The sequence below is a fragment of the Apteryx mantelli genome, chromosome 1 (genome assembly GCF_036417845.1).
Source record: "Apteryx mantelli isolate bAptMan1 chromosome 1, bAptMan1.hap1, whole genome shotgun sequence".
Classification (NCBI taxonomy): Eukaryota; Metazoa; Chordata; class Aves; order Apterygiformes; family Apterygidae; genus Apteryx; species Apteryx mantelli.
In genome coordinates this window covers 114,170,486-114,189,262 of record NC_089978.1, presented here as the reverse complement: position 1 = coordinate 114,189,262, position 18,777 = coordinate 114,170,486, and the positions used below count along the sequence as shown (strand labels likewise).

Genomic DNA, 18,777 nt, shown 5'->3' with positions numbered 1-18,777 from the left:
TGCATAATACATATTTAGGATACTATACTATACATAGGGGTGTGTACATGTTTACAGATTGTAAATTCTACTGTACTTACCTGAGAGACTAAATTTCCCCTCATTTTTCCTGTTCAGTACTTCCTGAACAATCTTCTTCAGGTATTGGAATCACAAGGATTCAGCTATTTCTCTGGTGATCACAACTTTTGTAATCTCTTGATAGCTATATCCATTTTCAAGTGCAGTGAAATCTGAAACCTTATAAATCATATGCACTAGCAGAGAGTTTAGAAACTCCAGCTTCCATTTTGTTTGGTATTGTGTCACAGTCTAGTACAGAGCTAGCCAAGCCCTAAATGCACTAAATTTATTTTTGCTATTAAAATTCCAACAGCATAATGAAGGTACTTCTCCCTCATCTCCATTTTCCCAATCATACCTTGCAACCCTGTGGCAAATCCCCAACATTTTCACTTTCCATCCTCAATTAAACATGCTATCATGTCAAAATCTTCCCACAACCTCTTCCAAGATCTTGATTGAATTTTTCAAAGTTAAATGTTTTGAAGTATGGTAATTACTGTAGGTCAGTTTAACCTTAGCTTCATGCGGTTTCTTATCTAAGGAAATTCTAGGGTATGGTAGCATTTGCATCCAAATATAAATAATGCCATGTTATGCTTTAAAAATTCCCCGCAAAGAAGAGGGTAATAGAAACAGTATATTCTACAACAGGAAGCAGGGACACAGACAGGTGGAACAGATAACTAAAAATAGTGACCCACATGACCAATGAAAACAAATCATCTAGAAAGGACTTTTAGTATTACTGAATTCATGCTAGTTAAAGTCACAATTACTTGTTTTTTGTAAGCACATTGAGCTGTATCTTTAAATGACGTTATTTACACTGTTTTTAAAGAAAAGCTTGTAAATACAGATTTCTTAAAGGAAGAAAAAGAACATTCAAGTTATTAAAGTCTAATTCAAAACATTCCCTTTATTCTTCAACCCAGACAAGAGGGAGAAAATAATTAGTTTTGGACAGATGATCAGAAAGGAAATGGAAATGCATAAACACTAAGTAAATGGACTTTCATTTAATGCACATCTTTCAGGAAGTGAGAGTGAACAGCCTAAAACAAGCTAAATTTTTTTCTCTGCTAGCCCCATCAGCATATCTAATGCTGTCAACTATGTTAACTTTTTGTTTTTAATATGACAGACATAATTTTTTGACACTTTATTTACTACTGGATAAAATGGTTGTTGAAGTCTGTATAAATCAAAGAGTTTGGACAATGCTGGCAGTATTTATAATGTTAGGATGAGCAGATGTTTCAAATTTGCCTTCATTTGCATATATATTTTGTTTGAACATGCCCTTGCCTATGTAAATGAAGGAGACATTCAGCTCCACTGTTGTTTTCAATTCGTTCCTCTTTGGTAATTGGATTGAAGATTTTAAATGAATATAATTTGTTCAATAGTATTTCTGGGGCTTTTGAGTTAAATTGAAAATTTTTGAGACCCTGACTTCATCAAAAGTGTCTTATACAAGCAATTAAAGGCTTTTTCTTTCCTCAGCTTTCCTAAATCAAAGATGCCAACTTCTGTCCTTGTAAACCTGAATTCATAGTTACTCAACAGTGTTTAGTATAGCCCTTGCCAAAGGGTGGCCTGTGAGCCAATTGTCACTCAAAGATTTCTCCATTGTGACTTTTAGCCACTCTCTTTTAAAACCAAATTGCAACAAATTTGTTCAGATTGGTGAATGTTACTCTGGAGGTTGACCCATGAAGTCAGTGGGAGTTACTTTCCTCTATAAGTGGTCACTAATAAAAGCAAGTGATGCACAGTCAAGATTTTAATGGGGAGATCCAGCAGCAGAAGAGATGATCTGAGTGAAGATGAAGCAGAGACTGTCAGAGATTGATGTCTCTTTGTGCTGTCTCTCCATACTAGAGAGGTGTAACTACTCTGTTTTACACCATTTAAAGGCAGTAGGCAAATTGTGGCTTTCAAATAGACAAACTTTGGTCTTCTAACAATAGTGTGATTTTTTTGTAATTTTTTTTTTCTATTTTCCTCTTTCAGAGCCTCCACAGTTTGTTGTAAAGCCTCGTGATCAAGTAGCTGCACTGGGAAGAACAGTGACTTTCCAGTGTGAAGCAACTGGAAACCCTCAGCCAGCCATCTTTTGGCGGAGAGAGGGAAGTCAGGTAAAAAAGACTTTCTGACCATTCTTCCTGGCAGTTTCTTGAGGAGATGATGTCACACAAGGGGAAAAAAATTAATTATCGTTTTTAAGATTTGGAAAATAGCTTTAGAGCTTGGAGATGCTGGACATTTCTTCTCAACTTCTAAGTCATGTGCATGCTAGATAGTGTCAACCTTACTGAAAAGGAAAGCTATGTTTTGCTCAATCTTCCATTTGACCCATGAACGTAATGATAAATTTATGAAACAACTAGAAACATACCATGTTTCACTACTATGAAAATGTTTTTCACCTAACAGGGAGAAATGCTAAGAGATGAAGACATGAATAATACTAAAGTTGTCTGAACTGCTGTATCTTAATACATGCTCCCAAATTTTCAGAAAGCTTGGCTCTGGCTTTATCATGGAGCTATTAGTTTGCCATGTTTATGTGTCTCTGGCAAACTAAACTGTGCCATATTGATTTGCATCACTGCAAGGACAGCACACTCATTGGGACTAAGGAGATTTATTTTCCCACTCAGTCACTTGGCTGGCAGGTCATATCTGAGGAGGTCACTTTTTCTCCCAGATTCCTTTTTTGAATGGGAGGAAAAAATTCAGCTTCTTTGTGAAGAATCTAAAAAGATTGTGGGTGAAATACAATATAACAGCAAGAGAATCACAATTTTCTTTCAAGGGCTTCTTTTGAAGGAGTGATCTTATGCAAAGCATTCTTTACTGAAGGAAAATAAGGAGTATGGGATTTTGTTTTTCCTGTAATTGAAGGAATGAATAGTTGCAATAGCATATGACAGAGTTCTTTCCTTTATAAAATAATAGTCCAGAGAAACTGAGAACTTTGAGAGATTGGCTCCTTTACTCTGCTTGCAGCATTTCTGTCTAAATCTGTAAGTAAATCTGGACTAGTAAACAAATTCAGATAATAATCTTTAACGATAGAAGTAAACTGGTATATTATGTTAATGTTTCTGTATGACCTGTTTTTTTTGCCAAGCTTTGTCTAGTACATGATTTTTCTGGTTCAATTTTGGCTATGGTGAATGTTGGCCACTTGTGACGAAGGAGGGAAGTGGAGAAGAAGGTCAATGGCTAGGGTTTACCAACACTAAAGTAGAAGATTTTTTGTCCTATTCCTTTTGCTTAGGAATACTCTTTGGATTTGGATAGGATGCTTTTTGGAAATGCAAAATGTAGCTAGGCGAGAGAGAAAGATTAAAAAATGGCCTCTATGAACTTCAGATATTCTCATTCACAAATTGGTTAGCCAGAGGTAGAAATTTGAAACTAGTATTTGATGTAACAGACTTGTACTATTATGGTTTCAGTTCTGACTTTTGACCGCTGTTGGTAACAAACCATGCACTTTATACCAAAACTATCTAAGCAGAAGCTGACATAAGATCTAATTATACTATATAGGGTTGGTTATAAAACACGAACACTATGATCAGAGAGACTTACATAGCATCTCTTTTTATAAAACTGTTCCTTTCTTAAGAAGTCAAAAGTTAAAATATCAGTAAGTAAACAAACATTTGTTCTTGAAATAGAATAAATATAATGCCCTGGATTAGGTTCTGAAAAAAGAGCATTGAAGCAAGTTCTTCAGATGCACCACGGTTGTTTACACCTTTATGGTGACTACACGTATCAGGCCTTTGCTAGCGCCTCTTAAACTTGGTTTAAAAGCCACCATTGACTAGAGAGGGCATTAGAGCAGTCCAAAAAGACTTATGCAGTTATATGTGTATATCTGCACCTATCTCATCATAAAACATCCTAAAAAAGCTACTCACATTACTGTATGAAGGGACACATTTAAGATATGAATAGCAGAAATGTATGAATAGCAGAATACCTATGTGTGTAATGTGAAAAGATAAACTTATTTAGTTATATTAAAGTTAAGAATCTTGATGTTTGAGTTTATTGATGTTTGAATTTATTTAACCTTTTTTTTTTTTCCATTTCTTTCCTCTGCATCTTCTAGAATCTGCTTTTCTCATACCAGCCCCCTCAGTCATCCAGCCGTTTTTCAGTTTCACAGACAGGTGATCTCACTATCACCAATGTCCAGAGATCTGATGTTGGGTACTATATCTGCCAGACTTTAAATGTTGCAGGAAGTATTATAACAAAAGCCTACTTGGAAGTTACTGATGGTAAAAATACCTTTATTTTATCATTCTCAAGTTTTTATTTTTATTTAAATACTATTTTGATATCTGCTTTGCATAAATGCAGGTTGCATGCATTACTTCTTTGAATCTAAAAATTCTGTTTGTGCTATCTCTGTCAGGGGTTTAAAAATTTAGATATTGTGGAATGCGGTATTGCCACTTTTTGTTTAATAAGTACACTTCAGATTATGGATTTTTCTCCCATCTGTTAATTTATCTGGCTTTTTTTAGTTTCCTCCACTAGATTTAGTTTACTTTCGGATTGCTTGCTGTCTAACTTTTTATCCCTGTTACTGTGTGTATCTCTGCTCACCTCTTTCAGTGGTATTGGATTTCACCTGCAGAGCACAGATTGGTCAGTAAGGTAGCTATTGGGGCAGGTGGAGGGAATAAAGATTCTATGAAATCAGCTCTGGTCGATAATGAATAGAAACATATCCATTTTACTTCTGATTATTTTTACATGTTTTTTAACATTTGACATTACATCAACATGCTACCGTAGCTGTTTATGATTATGCCTATTTGTAATTTACTTAGTATTAAATAGTATTAATTAATAGTAAAGCAAGGCATAACTATAAATCCCAAATGAAATATGTTGCTTGGAAAATTGTGACCAGGCTTTATGTAGAACATGTTATCATTGACAACTGCAAAGCTCTTTACAAACCTGACAAAGTTAAATACAAACTATGTGTGGGTTTGTTTTGGTTGTCTCTGAAGAGAAAGATAGTAGTGGCTTAACAGTACATTACAGTGCATTACAACAGGTTGGGACAAGAAGTAAAGGATAAATTATGTAATTGAAAGCACAGTGTCATTTAAACATGCAAAAGAAATTACAAAATTTGGAATTTAGCCAAAAAAGCAGTGTTAACACCCTCCTGTTACAAAAAGTAATCTATAAATACTTAATGTTCACAAATTATCAGAACTTCAATTTTATATTTCAGCTACCAAACCAGACATTAAGTTGCATCAGTGCAACTGTTGACACTGCTAAACAACTGTATGTCATTTGAAGTTGTGACTATTTTAGATCATTAGTCCATGTCATGTTGGATGATACAGGTAGAGGAGATAGCTGAAGTACAATAAGATAGCTTTTACTTCTTTTCTTAATTATCCATTGATAAAGAAAAAGAAGTATGTAGACAGTCATTCCTGTTTCTGTGAATACTGAGACTGCTTTATACCTTTCTGTGCATAGTTATTAAGTAACTCGTCACATACATTTAATTTTTATGGTGTGAAAGATACATTAAAACTGATGCAAATACATTGTGAGATTCTCCTTGTGTCTTTGAACTCATATTGACAGATTAAGTCATCACAGAGCTGCAAGTCAGAAACTACTGGAAAAGTATTTCTCAACTGAAAAAATCTAATATGGTCCTGTTTGTTAGCTCTGTGTTTATTCCACCCTACTGCTGGCCATCTCTCAATTAGGAAACAGAACACACACAAGAAAAGAAAAATTGAAAAATACGTTATTTGCCAGGTTATTCCCTGCCTGCTTTCCTCCTCCTTTTCTGTCTTTAAATGCTGCAAGTACAAACTTCAGTATATAGATCTATTACATGGTAGAAGGTGAACAAAGTGAAATCTGTGCCTTTACAAAGCATTTAGGATGTTCTTTCTTTATCACTTTATAAATCATATATTTCATTATCACTTTATAAAGACACTGGAATTCAAAGAATGTCTCACGGATACCAGAATGTAATATGCAATGCTTCTTTCCCTTCTGAAAATACTGTGTTGTGTATCATGTAAAAATTCTGTAGCTGTGCATCATATTAATGCACCTTGCCCGGATAATGCATGCCTCCAACTTTAATTACTTGTTTAATTATCTTTAGTTTGTTTCAAAGCCTCAAGCAACTGCTATTGCTTAGATGATTAGAAAATTGCTTCCAGTTGCAGAAATCTGTTTCTTTTGGCAGTGATTGCAGACCGGCCTCCCCCTGTCATTCGACAGGGTCCTGTAAATCAGACTGTAGCCGTGGATGGTACTTTAGTACTGAACTGTGTGGCCACAGGCACTTTAATGCCCACCATCCTCTGGAAAAAAGATGGGACCCTGATGTCTACTCAGGACTCGCGCATCAAGCAGTTAGAGACAGGAGCGTTACAGATCCGATATGCCAAGGTAGCTTGAGCTGACAAGCTCTGCTTTTTGTGTTGGGTTTTCTTGCTGTTTGGTTTGCTTTGTTTTTTCCCCCAGGACACTTTTAATGTAGCAAGTCCTACTTTAAGAATTAATGAAATGTTAAATAATTGCATTAAAATGTTTCAGTTTGATACTTCATGCTTTCAGATAGTTCGTTCTTTATGCTTAACACCTTGGCTTATTCAGCCTAGGGCACATTATTTCAGGTTTTGTAAGGAAAAATGCTTCTAAGAAGTATTAATTAAGGGAATTATTGAATGGGGAAGCAAAGCTTGTATTTCAGTAAGATGAATCGTTAAATGATTCGGGCTTCAGCACTCATAGATAAAAATGATCTAATTATTTCAAACATACCTTTGTCCAGCATCCTTTGTTTCAGCATACCTTTGCTACTGCAGTAATAGACCAGTGCACACAGGTTTTTAGAATAGTTTTTATTTTTTAAACTTATTTACTTGACAGTTTAAGTGTATTTTAAAATAGTTAAGCACCTGTCAATAAATGGCTTCCTTAAGGAACTGGAGCAAGATACCTGATTGGTATTGCTAGTCGTGCCGACAAACTGTAAAATGTTTTAAAATGTTGTTAATTTATAGCATACTGGCTATTCTCTGCTATCTTTTCTGTGGTTTGAGACATAGTAATTCTTAAAATTAGGCCAAGTATGTGACTTCGCTATATTCCCTAGAGTTGCCTTATTACTGATTACAAGTTATGCTGTTGTAGAATTTGAACCTCTGATTTGTGAGTGCTTCCTTTTAGCTCATCTGTTGAGACTGAGACCTCAGGAGAGTAGCATTTCTTTGCAAAAAACCCTCTTTTGAAATGTGATTAAGTCACATATGGACAAATAATCCAGCATTCAGAAATGAATGAGAATAGCATATGGAGATCCTTTATTGGGTCTCCTGTAGAGTGAAATTTATACTAGCAGAGAGAACCCAATAAGTGCAAGGCCCCGTGCAATATTTAAGCTTTCTTTAAGGTTGATATTCTCTCCTGTGTTGCAGTCCAGACAAATCCCTAGGCATCATTTAGGCAGAAGGTTGAGGGTTGCATGGGGCCTTGTCATCCGACTTCCTTCTCAATTTATTTGAAAAGAGCTCTGCAGAGCATGGAGTAAATGCTACAAGATATGGCCTTCATTTTGTTCATTAAAGAATGGGAAATATTTAATTAGCATCTGCAGCATTTCCAGCTCTTTAAAGAATGCTCAAAAATATGTATCTCTTTTCATTTTATAGCATGTGAAATCATACCCTTTACTTAAGAAGTTTCTTGTTCAAAGTTTCTGCATTCTAATATGTTTATCCATATTCATGGGGGAATGTACAGATCTGTAATTACTTTTCTGGCCCACTGAGTGCCTGATTGTTTCAAGTATTTATTCTTCTGTTTTCCCACTCAGCTGGGCGACACTGGTCGGTACACCTGCATTGCTTCAACCCCAAGTGGCGAAGCTACATGGAGTGCTTACATAGAGGTCCAAGGTAAATCAATTAGGGTTGCTCTGCATGGAGAAAATATGTAAAAGAAAATCAGAAATCAAAATGCAGTAGTTATCTGACACTGTCATAAATTGCCAGTGCAGATGCGAATGTGAACAGTATTCAGCTTACAGCTGCTTCCTGTCTATACATTGCATTTCTCTCTCCTTCGTTAGAATTTGGAGTCCCAGTGCAACCACCGAGACCCACTGACCCAAACTTGATTCCTAGTGCTCCATCGAAACCTGAGGTTACAGATGTCAGCAGAAATACCGTAACATTGTCATGGCAACCTAATTTGAATTCAGGTGCAACTCCAACCTCTTATATAATTGAGGCCTTCAGGTATATGAGTCTCATGTGATCTTGCTGTACTTGTGTTTATATATATAATTACTGCTAGAGAAAAGCACGTGCTAACCTGCTGTTGTGTTTTATCTTTAGCCATGCATCTGGTAGCAGCTGGCAAACTGTAGCTGAAAATGTGAAAACAGAGAGTTCTGCAGTTAAAGGTCTAAAACCTAATGCAATTTATCTGTTCCTTGTGAGGGCAGCTAATGCATATGGACTTAGTGACCCTAGCCAAATATCTGATCCAGTGAAAACTCAAGGTAAGCTTTTAATACTGGACATTTTGGGTACCTGCTGTGGCTGTCACAAATGGACTAAGCAATACTGGATGCAGGAATTCTGCTAGCTTTCAACTATCTATCTATGCATGCTGTAATATATACTAGAGAGTAAAATATAGGATTCAAACTTGCAGTCCCCTGTAACAGAGATTCTTAAAGCTCCTTAGACAGCCTGTTGCATTGCCTAAGGGAACCCTAGCATTTCTTACCAAAAGACAGTTACGTCTTGCAGAATAGTTCTTTTTAACAACAGAAGTAATCTCAGATTTTTGAAGTTATCACACAACTTTCAGAATTCAGTGGAAATTCTATCATTATGTCAAGAATCAAATGATCCCTAAGATTCAGACAGAGAGAGAAACAGCATGTAGTCTAAATTGGCTTCTGCTGCATTAGGAATGAGAAAAATTAAGATTTGGAGGAATTGGGTATCATGAGTCAGTAAAGAAGAGTTTTTTGGCAGTATGTTAAGTGTTGCAGTAGTACTGCTATTGAAAGCAGAACAGTAGGGAAGAGAGAGCTCTGACAGGTAGCAGAATCTGAGCTTCTACATTGCCATAGAAATGCTAGATAATAACAGAGAACAGACTCTAAGCTACCATCACTCTTCCTGAATCCAGCTATCTAAAATTTATGATAAATTTGTGTTCAGTATAGAAAATAAATGACAATTATGGCAGTGTACAGGGGATAATGCAGTGGAAGTTTGCAGCCTGCATTTTTCCAGTGTGAACACTTGGATTCTTCAGAACAAATAGAGAATAAATTGAACATACTCTTTTTCAAAGTAAAAGTAGTAGAGATCATCTCTCTCTTTTTTCTACTTTCCCTACTTAACTGGAGAATTGAACCCATTCACTAATGAAGAGCATCTCTGTTGTATGTTTGTTTCTTTGTTTGTATAAGGAAGTACATGTTTGTTTTTGAAAGGAAGTTCCTGAAGGAAAACAAAGCTTTTTCAGTTAGTGACTTTTTATTTGTTCTGAAGTCGGTTTGAACTCAAGTCTTTCCTGTCTCTGATGGGGAATGAATAGTTTTCACACTGCAGTCCTCTGCCATTACGCATTTCTCCTGCTGGCTGGCAATTTCACTAGATACATAGTCAGTAGAGTCATGGCCAGATAGAAAGTAAGGATCCCGCAAGTTCCTGGGTCTGTTACCAAGGAGAGATTTAATAGCTTTTCAGTGATTTCTGTATTCCTGGGAATACACATGCTTATAGGGCAACGTATGCTATTATTCAGGTAGGCTGCAATGTTATTTGCCAGTTTTTCATGCAGTGTGGATTTATGCTTAGAGATGAGATGCAATATCAGGTCTGCAAGTCCCAGGTGAAGTGATCACTGGCCTGATGCTGATAAATGGTGAATGAGGCAGAATATCCTGCTCCCACACAGGACTGCATGTTTTAGAATGGCAAGGAGTGGTTCAGCAGTCCTTTGGGCAGCTGGTGAAGCTGAAGAATCAAGAACCACCCAAACCCTAAGCAGGGAATTAACAACCCATAGATACAATTTTCATCAGTAGTAAGAACGTTATAAAGAGAGAAGTTCTTTAAAGCAGTTCCACTCTTCTTCCAATACCATTTCAGTTTTGTGTAAGTTGTGGTCTAGCTAAGCTGGGTCTAAAGTTTCCTACTTAACTTTTGTTCACAGGGCTTTGCATTCTTGTACTAAATGCATGTCCAGACAAGCAACCTACCTTGGTCTTTCAGCTTTACCAACATTAACAACACGCTTAAGTAGTTTTTGCAGGATAGTCTTGGTCCTGGAAGCTTAGAGCTAAACAAGAAAGTATGGGGTAGATACAATAGGCATTGTATAGCACAGATGTGCAAATGGCTGAGCCTGTTAACGGTTTTACTCATATTGTTAGTGACTCATCTCTTGTGGCTAGCAGAGAAGATATCACTACTTATTCAACTGGCATTTCTGTTACATTCTAAGCAGAAAGAAAGGCTAGAGTTTTAGGCAACTTCCAAACAGAAGTTTCTATCTTTAAGACTATCAGACTGAGGGAGGCAAAATGCACTGATACATGGACCATTTGACAGAACATATTACATGTGGATACAGCAGTGACTCAGGGGTAGGGGTTTTTTTCTTTCTCTGTGCTCATTTCTAAGAAGCCAGATTTGTCACCCACTAGCTGGGTGGTAACCTTAACTTTAAATAAATCTTCTTGTGAATGTGTTGGGGAAACTGTATGACAAGAGTGCAAAGTGGCATGGGCTTTCTGTTCTTAAATGGGAGCTGTATTTCTGGAAAAGAAACTTGTCTTCATGCCAGTATTTTTAATGCAGTCTAACATTTTTTATCATTATTTAGGCATGAACAAAAGCTGGTAAACTGAAAATGTAACCACCGTGACATAAAGTATGCTTTGCAACTGTTGCACTTGCATTTAATATGTGTGTTTTCTGTATCAGCATCTGCTGCACTATCCAGACCTCAGCTTTCAAGATAGTCTACATACCTGCAATCACTTATTACAGTAGTTGTAATTGTAGTTGTAGATAAATACATACACTGTTTCTGTGTACTCTCTCTCTGGCCCTTCTTGTGAGCAGGCAGGTATGGAAATTACTATGGTCTTACTGAGTACTTCAGAGAACAGAAACGTTGAAGATATCCTGCTCTTGCTTAATCACTGGAGGAGGTCAGATGGAGAAAATAGTAGGCTAGAGGAAAGTGCATGCAATGCATTACTCTGTATCTGGGATTGTAAAAAAAAAAAAAAAATCACTTTAAGTACTTTTCATGAATTTCCCAGTCTCTGATTTTAACTGTTGTCAGCATGGTATTTGTTTAAAATGAGGTGATCAAAGGGAGACATATGAAATCAATATAGAAACTATGTTACTCTGCTGTCCATAGTACATGTATATTTTAGCCACCCTATTAGTGATTGCCCTATAAATTTTATATATGTCTAGGACAGTCATTCCATTTCAGTTAAGTATGCTTTCTGCATAAGAGCTCTGCGTGCAGAAAATGTGTTTCCACTGTACAAGCTCAAACCACTGAATATTTTGAGGGGAATTTCTCCTTCATGTGCATGAACAATTCTTTTAGCTATAAGCTGCCAAAACCAAATATTGGGAGAGTGAGACAGCAACTGTGGTCTGCCTCCTATTTACAGAAGTCATTTGCTATCAGAGAAGCAGCAGCCACATGACTCGTTTTTCTTCTCTTCTGTTGTTACACTTTTTTTGTAATTAAAAGTAATGCATTAGATTGCCCATGAATGTATTTGTAGACACAGCTTCTGCTTTTGCCCTTCGTTGTAGGTTTCCTGGTCTCTTGGAATTTGGACTGGGCAGTAGAAAGTTTTCTCCTCCCTGCAGGAAAGAATAAAGAGATTCCGCTGTAGTCATTTACCATACATATCCCTGAGAGCGGTTCTTTCTTTTTATTCAGCATTTGTCTCCTGTTTCTTTATGTCAAAGGAAGTGCAGTGTATTGATTGGGTACTAACCAAGCATTGGTGATTTGCTCAAGAAAACACTTCATGTAGTTGTTTCTTACATAATTGGAAGGTACTCAGGGTAAACTTTACTGATTATAGGATCATATGCTTTATGATATTTTTATTTGTATTTGCATATACTTATTTTAATAATTACATATATTTGTGAGAATGGAATCTTAAATTATTACAGATATTCCACCAACAAGTCAAGGTGTGGATCACAAGCAGGTCCAGAGAGAACTAGGGGATGTGGTACTACATCTACACAACCCTACTATCCTTTCTTCCTCCTCAATTGAAGTTCATTGGACCGTAAGTATAGATCAGTGTCGTGGAGATGGTCATATACATTGTTGGATTGCACTGTTTTGCAGCTGTGGGGTCACACTGTAAGAAGCTGTGGAGTTTGTATACTTGCAAATGTTTTTCTTTGGAACGAAGTACTACTTGGGCTTTGCTGACCTACATCATTAAATTTCAACCACTTTTCAACATTTTGTGTCTCTGTAGGTAGTACTGCTTACAATATAGTGAGAGTTTCAGAGTCCTCCCCCAGAAGCTAAAAGACTGATCAAAGCCTTCTTAAGTCATATCATTTGAGACTTTTGCACTGCTTTCAGTAGGAAGTGTATCAGTCCCCTAATGTCTTTGAGATAACATCGGCACTTCCCAGTCTGTCAATCATTAGGTGAAGGGATATAGTGCATAATTCTGCTTGAAAGAGTTACCTCCATCCTACATACATACTGAGAAATACACCCACACCTCTAAAGCCTCATCTGAACCTACACTTCTTCCCAAGGTGCATTATAAGTGAATACACACAGTGCAGGGAGGAGAGAGGAAAATGGCAAACGGCGGTGGGGTGGGGTGGTCTGTTGATGTTGCCTCTGACAGGATGAAGCAGGAAGCTGGACATAGGGAGGATGCAGTAGAAGAGGAAATGAGAGAGTGAGGGAAAGATACTGCAGGAGTCCTAAAGTGAGGGGAATGAGAACATATATGAAATAGATTGAAGAAAGCTTACCAGGCTGATGCCTCAGTGAAAGAAGAATTAGAAATGGCTTAGAGTGGAAGACATTTTGGAATAAAAAGGAGTGAAGAGAAAGAATAACATCGGAAAGACAAAGTAATAAATGATGAGATAAGAAAATGTAATTTAAAGAGATCAGCTTTAAAACAGAATGCAGAATGACGAAAAAATGGGGGACAATTATACTAGTGTGGCAATAAATCCCAAAGGATTGGAACTTGGAGGTCTTTTCAGAGCTCCTGTCTGCAGAAGTGAATAGGGGAGAGTATAGGTGAGCAAAGGATGTAGCCCCTGCCGGGTGATGGCAGACCATTTTTCAAAGCATTTGACTAGCCCAATGGAGTCCTTGTCCATGACCAGGGCTCCTTGTTGCTGCAAGAATACAAATAATAATATCTGCTGTGTTGCACACTAATTACACTGTCACCTGCAGTAAGGCCACCTGCAGCAGGCAACCTCGTGTTTTAACTAATAACATCTCTGAGGTTCCTAGCGCAATTTTGTTTGACCTTTACTTACAGAACAACCTTTTCCAGACAGCCAGTTTTTGTCAGTCTCTTGGGTGGCCTGTGGCTTCTCTGCAATTTCAAAAGTAAGCATTACCTCAATGTTAGCTAACACATATATTCTTTACACAATTATTAAAAATAAAGCATGTTGCTTTTTGGAGTAAAACTGCAAGCAAGCAGTTTTATTATATCACTGTATGACACTTTTGAAAGCAGGGAAAATCTGATGCACTTTTTTAAAAAAACCTTTCTTTTTGTTGTGCTTTCTTATTCATCGGTTAAAGGATAGTGAATGTTTCACAAGAGATCACTCCTTTAAGATAACTTTCTGTCTCAATTATTACCAAATACATTGAGTCCCTCCTTATTTACATTACGGTCTCTTTCTCCATATGTGTGGTATGTCCTCAGTCTAAAAAGCAGTTAGGACCACTGAATATCATTTTGAACCACTTTTCCAAGTGGTCCTCTTCTGTATTGCCATCTTGATTTTTGTGGGCCTCTTCTTAAACCAGCCCCTTTCCTCCAGCAGAGTAGCCTTCTGCTAAGTCAGTGAAGGTGGAGGAAGTGCCTGGATAAATCTGCCCTTTGCCTGAGGCAAACCTAATCAGCGCAAGGCAGATAGTGCCAGTTGGCTGCCCTTTTAAATCACTTTCTCCAGAAGGAAGCAGGGAGGAAGCAGTGTTCATTTTGTGGATTTTGGGAGGCTTCCACACCTCAGGAGAGCTGGCAGGTTTCTCCGTTTGATCTCTGCATCCGTCATCCTGGATGGCTGAGCTATAGATCCCCTGCCATCGTCTCCTCCCTTTCCCCTCATGCCTGCTGGTCTGCAGAGTGTGTTTGGGTGGGTGAGAAGTCTGCGCCTGTGCAGAGCTCCTTCTGCTCTGCTCAGACTTTCAGCAAATGTAAAGGTTGTTCTTTTCGCAGCGCTAGGACTTATTATACAATTCTGTTATCCCTGTTTAACGCCTTCATAAATCCACTGAAACTGGTGCCGTTCTACCAGCGTCAAACGGATTAATGCACTTGTGCATCAGGCCTGTAATTTGCTGTATTCAAGGAGGTTTTATCTAGTTCGGTGGTGGTATTTACTTGAAATAAAATAAAATAGTCAGAGGACTGTGCATAATGTCACAGACAACATTCACAGTTCATATTTATTAAACAATTTGTTTTGTGTCCTAATGTGCTTTTTTGCTGTTTTGCCAGGTGGACCAGCAATCCCAGTATATTCAAGGATATAAAATTCTGTACCGGCCTACGCCAGCATCCTATGGGGAGTCAGAATGGCTAATTTTTGAAGTGAGGACTCCAACCAAAAACAGTGTGATCATTCCAGAGCTGAAGAAAGGTGTAAACTATGAAATCAAGGCCCGCCCCTTTTTCAATGAGTTTCAAGGAGCAGACAGTGAAGTGAAATTTGCCAAAACCCTGGAAGAAGGCAAGTAGGAGCAAGGCTGTCTTCGCCTTGCCTTTTTGAAGTAGTATCCTGGCCTGCTTTTCTCTGATCTGTTCACTGTTTGATTTTGTTTGAAGTGCGGGCTGCTGGAGAACAGCAGTCTGCAGCAGAGGAGACTCTGTGTTGGACCGATCGTTGTGTGAATTGTTCGGTGACACAGAGATAAATATTCAGAATGATGCATGAGAGACGGAGAGAGAGAGGGATGTGCAAAACCCCCTTCAAAACACAATGGGAAATGTGGTTTTTATCTTCTGTGTTGTGTGCACTCCTCCCTGCTGAGTTCATGGTCTGGTCGCAAGTGACTTCTGTCAGATTCAAACACTTACTAATCACTATCTTGAGTAGATAGCAGACACCACAGAAATCATCAAAGCACTGTAGCTGAGGGAATGGAAGCCACATTTTTTAAAAGGCTTTTATATCTAGATCAATCACTAGTTCAAAATGAAAAGATGAATGAGGGCAGCAGACACAGTGGACTAAATTATGTATTTCCATCTCATACATGTGCTAAAAAGGGAAGGTTCATAAAGCTGTTCCTTTTGTCATAGCTCTTCCGGTAGCTCAGGCATAATAGGTATGCAAGATGGCCAGTGCCTCTGAATAGGGATTTCAGTGCATCTGTTGGGATGTGATACCTTTTCCCTTCTCTCTACCTCCCCAATAGATGTACTGTTTAGCTCTGGCTTAAATTATTTCTGTGTGTTTCAAGCAGTGTGCTTAAACACGTTCATCCTAAGCATCATTTAAGCATCTAGTTTTAGAAAGTTGATTTAAAATGCAAAATAGGAATGTTAATGATAACGCATTTTGTCTTGATTTTAGCGAGCTTGTATTATTCATTATTACTTACACATTAGAGGAATTGAGGTTTAGCCTTCCATCAGGGTCAATTTATAGGCTGTACTTTTCAAAACTGTGGATCCTGGGTGAGATGATTTGAGACCAATGAGGAATTCATTGCTTGGGAATTCTGGCATTCAGGTAAAGGGCACCTGAGTTTGGGCGAATCTTGTGACCTGAGTGACTTTTCCAATCTTATAGAGAGAGACTACAGCAGAACTCAGGAGCCTGGTTGCAGGTTCTCATCCCTTTCCTTGTACATCATTTTAGCTTAATGAAGGGTGGGGAGTAAAAAAATGCATTTGCATAGCCCAAAACAGACCACATGTACTTCAGAAGCTGACTTCATCTTAAAAAAGCTGGCTGCTGCACTTGACAAACGTAACCCTTCGATCTTTCCCTCCAAATAAACAGCTCCTAGTGCTCCACCACAAAGTGTTTCAGTAACTAAAAATGACGGGAATGGGACGGCAATTGTGGTCACCTGGCAGCCACCCCCCGAGGATAACCAGAATGGTATGGTTCAAGAATATAAGGTAAGACAGTTCTACCTCCTGGCAAGGATCGGCAAGGTATGCATGGATTAGTTGTTTGTGGATGCCTGGCACCATCTACTGGTTAAAGTAAGAGCACCTGGGATAGAAAATTGCTTCTTTGAATCAAACTCCATATTTAGTAATTCTCTCCAAATGGTAAAAAGCAATTAAAAGAGCCTGCATAAATCAAAGCGAAGGGTCAACACTCATAATTAAAATAACTACCTGCTTGCCATCATTATAAATTGAGAAATTCATACACAAGCTGAGAGGGAAATATACCTGTTTGAGAACCATTTTGTGACTTAAAGATATTGGCTGAGATAATAAATATAAACAGGCTTAATGAGTTGAAAAGCTCAGGGATAATTATTAACAGTGTTAAGATATGAGTAAATTATATGTAACTGGGGTAGTTAAAATAAATGGAAAACTTTCCAATAAAGAATGTGTTTGTGTAAAATTAAGTATATTTAATGTAAAGAAATATTTCTGTTCTTTTACACAAACACAGCTCTCACGCTATGTATTTTTTTAACAAATTGGAAGTATATTATAGAATATTTATTATTTGATGTTCATTTAGCAACAGACACTGTATTTATTCTCAGCTTAAATTGCTTTGAGATAAATTACCTAGCAAAGTAAATGAAGCTGATTTTTCCTGAGCAAGCTTCAGACATTTTGCATGTCTAGTCATGGATATCAAGTCTGCTTTATAGCCACTGAGTGGCAGGATGGTCTATTTCAGTCTCTTGCAAATTGGCATTACTGATCTTGGCTATTCTTTTGAGGTAAAATGCTGTTATATAGACATTAATTCCTAGCCATCAAATGTCATTCTGCAATTTTTTTCCCTTCACTAGAAATAGAAAAGGGAAGAGATCACTAAGGTTCATGGTCAATTTAGAATAATAAAACACCTTTCAGAAACTGATTGACTGCTACAGAATCAGTTTTGTGGCTTAGTTTCAGATATATAATGTAATTGGAAAAAAACATATTCACAAAAGTATTTCATTAAAAGGCAGACCTTGAAATGAAGAGAAAGAATTATTCCCTTCAAGAAACTGCATTAGAGGAATGTTAAGGTTGTGGGCACAAAACAATAAAAGATAAGAAATTCACATCTGAGAGTGGATAGAGTATCTAACATACCTCCTAGCATTTAGAGAGAAGAGGCTATCAGGTGTAAGAGCAAACATCTTGTAGTGCTGGTGTACCATTAGATGGCACAGTGGCACGTTTCACAACTCCTACATGTAGTGTGGGGATGCCATTATTTTCCTCTGTGGTGTTTGCCTTGGACAGAAAACAGACATATATGTAGTTGCTGCATGAGCAGTATGTATTTAATATTTTTTGTCTAAAAATTAAAAAAATGCAAAAGCAATGCAAAAGCAGTGTTTTGAGATTAAGAACTAATAACTGGGGGTAAAACAGAAACACAGGTCTTGTAAAATTTTCTGTGTTTTCACCTTCTGTCTTCTGTTTTTCCCTAGAAAAAAGGTATGCATGTGTGGGAGGAATTCTTCATTTTCTCAACCACTCACATCCAGGACAAGAGTGTACCTACTTACTTAAAGATAAAACAAATTGAAAAAAGGATACCATCTTAATTGGAGAAGTGTCAGTACCACTCAAAAAAAACCCCAACAGAAATTCAAATCATGGTACAGATCATTCTGTCATCCCATAGCACGGAGTTGGAAAGTCAGTTGCTATACTAGCTTTTTCTTCACTGATGTGTCTGTTATAGTGAGAATTCCTCCTTATTTCATAACATTCTAAAATTTAGTTTTCACTTCCCCCTTAAGGGTATACAATCAACTGTAGTATTGGCAAGCACTGAACAACCTGAAGTTAAATCTGACATTCTCAATTTGTGAATTTCTCCGGGTATTTGAGTGCCTAAGAGCAACACATTTTCACTGCAGACAGGGAGTGTGTACTTGCAAATGTGCGATACATTGATTTTATTGTTTGCATATATGCTATTATAAAGGTGGCAGTAACAATTTCTGTCAAAATTTCCTAGGTCAAAATGTAGATTTAAATCTTTTTTTGCTTACTTTTTATGAAGTTCTTATATAAATAATAGCTTTTCCATAGACCATCCTTTAGAATTTAAGAACAATAATAATAACTCTACTACTACTGCTAATGACTGAAAAAATATGTATTTAATATCAGAATATAAAATGGCAATTCTCTTCTGTTCTCTTGGTGTGCTTTGACCA

General features: G+C 37.4%; 1 protein-coding gene across 1 annotated transcript in view; it reads left to right on the top strand.

The window, feature by feature from the left end:
• The window catches only part of ROBO1 (roundabout guidance receptor 1), a 744,575-nt gene that overhangs the window by 678,317 nt on the left and 47,481 nt on the right, over nt 1-18,777 (top strand). Inside the window, exons 10-18 of the mRNA XM_013948595.2 lie at nt 2,080-2,204; nt 4,199-4,370; nt 6,338-6,543; nt 7,973-8,054; nt 8,228-8,396; nt 8,496-8,662; nt 12,345-12,466; nt 14,906-15,137; nt 16,416-16,537. Of these exons, the coding sequence (XP_013804049.2) occupies nt 2,080-2,204; nt 4,199-4,370; nt 6,338-6,543; nt 7,973-8,054; nt 8,228-8,396; nt 8,496-8,662; nt 12,345-12,466; nt 14,906-15,137; nt 16,416-16,537 (1,397 nt within the window). The remainder of the gene's footprint in view (nt 1-2,079; nt 2,205-4,198; nt 4,371-6,337; nt 6,544-7,972; nt 8,055-8,227; nt 8,397-8,495; nt 8,663-12,344; nt 12,467-14,905; nt 15,138-16,415; nt 16,538-18,777) is intronic.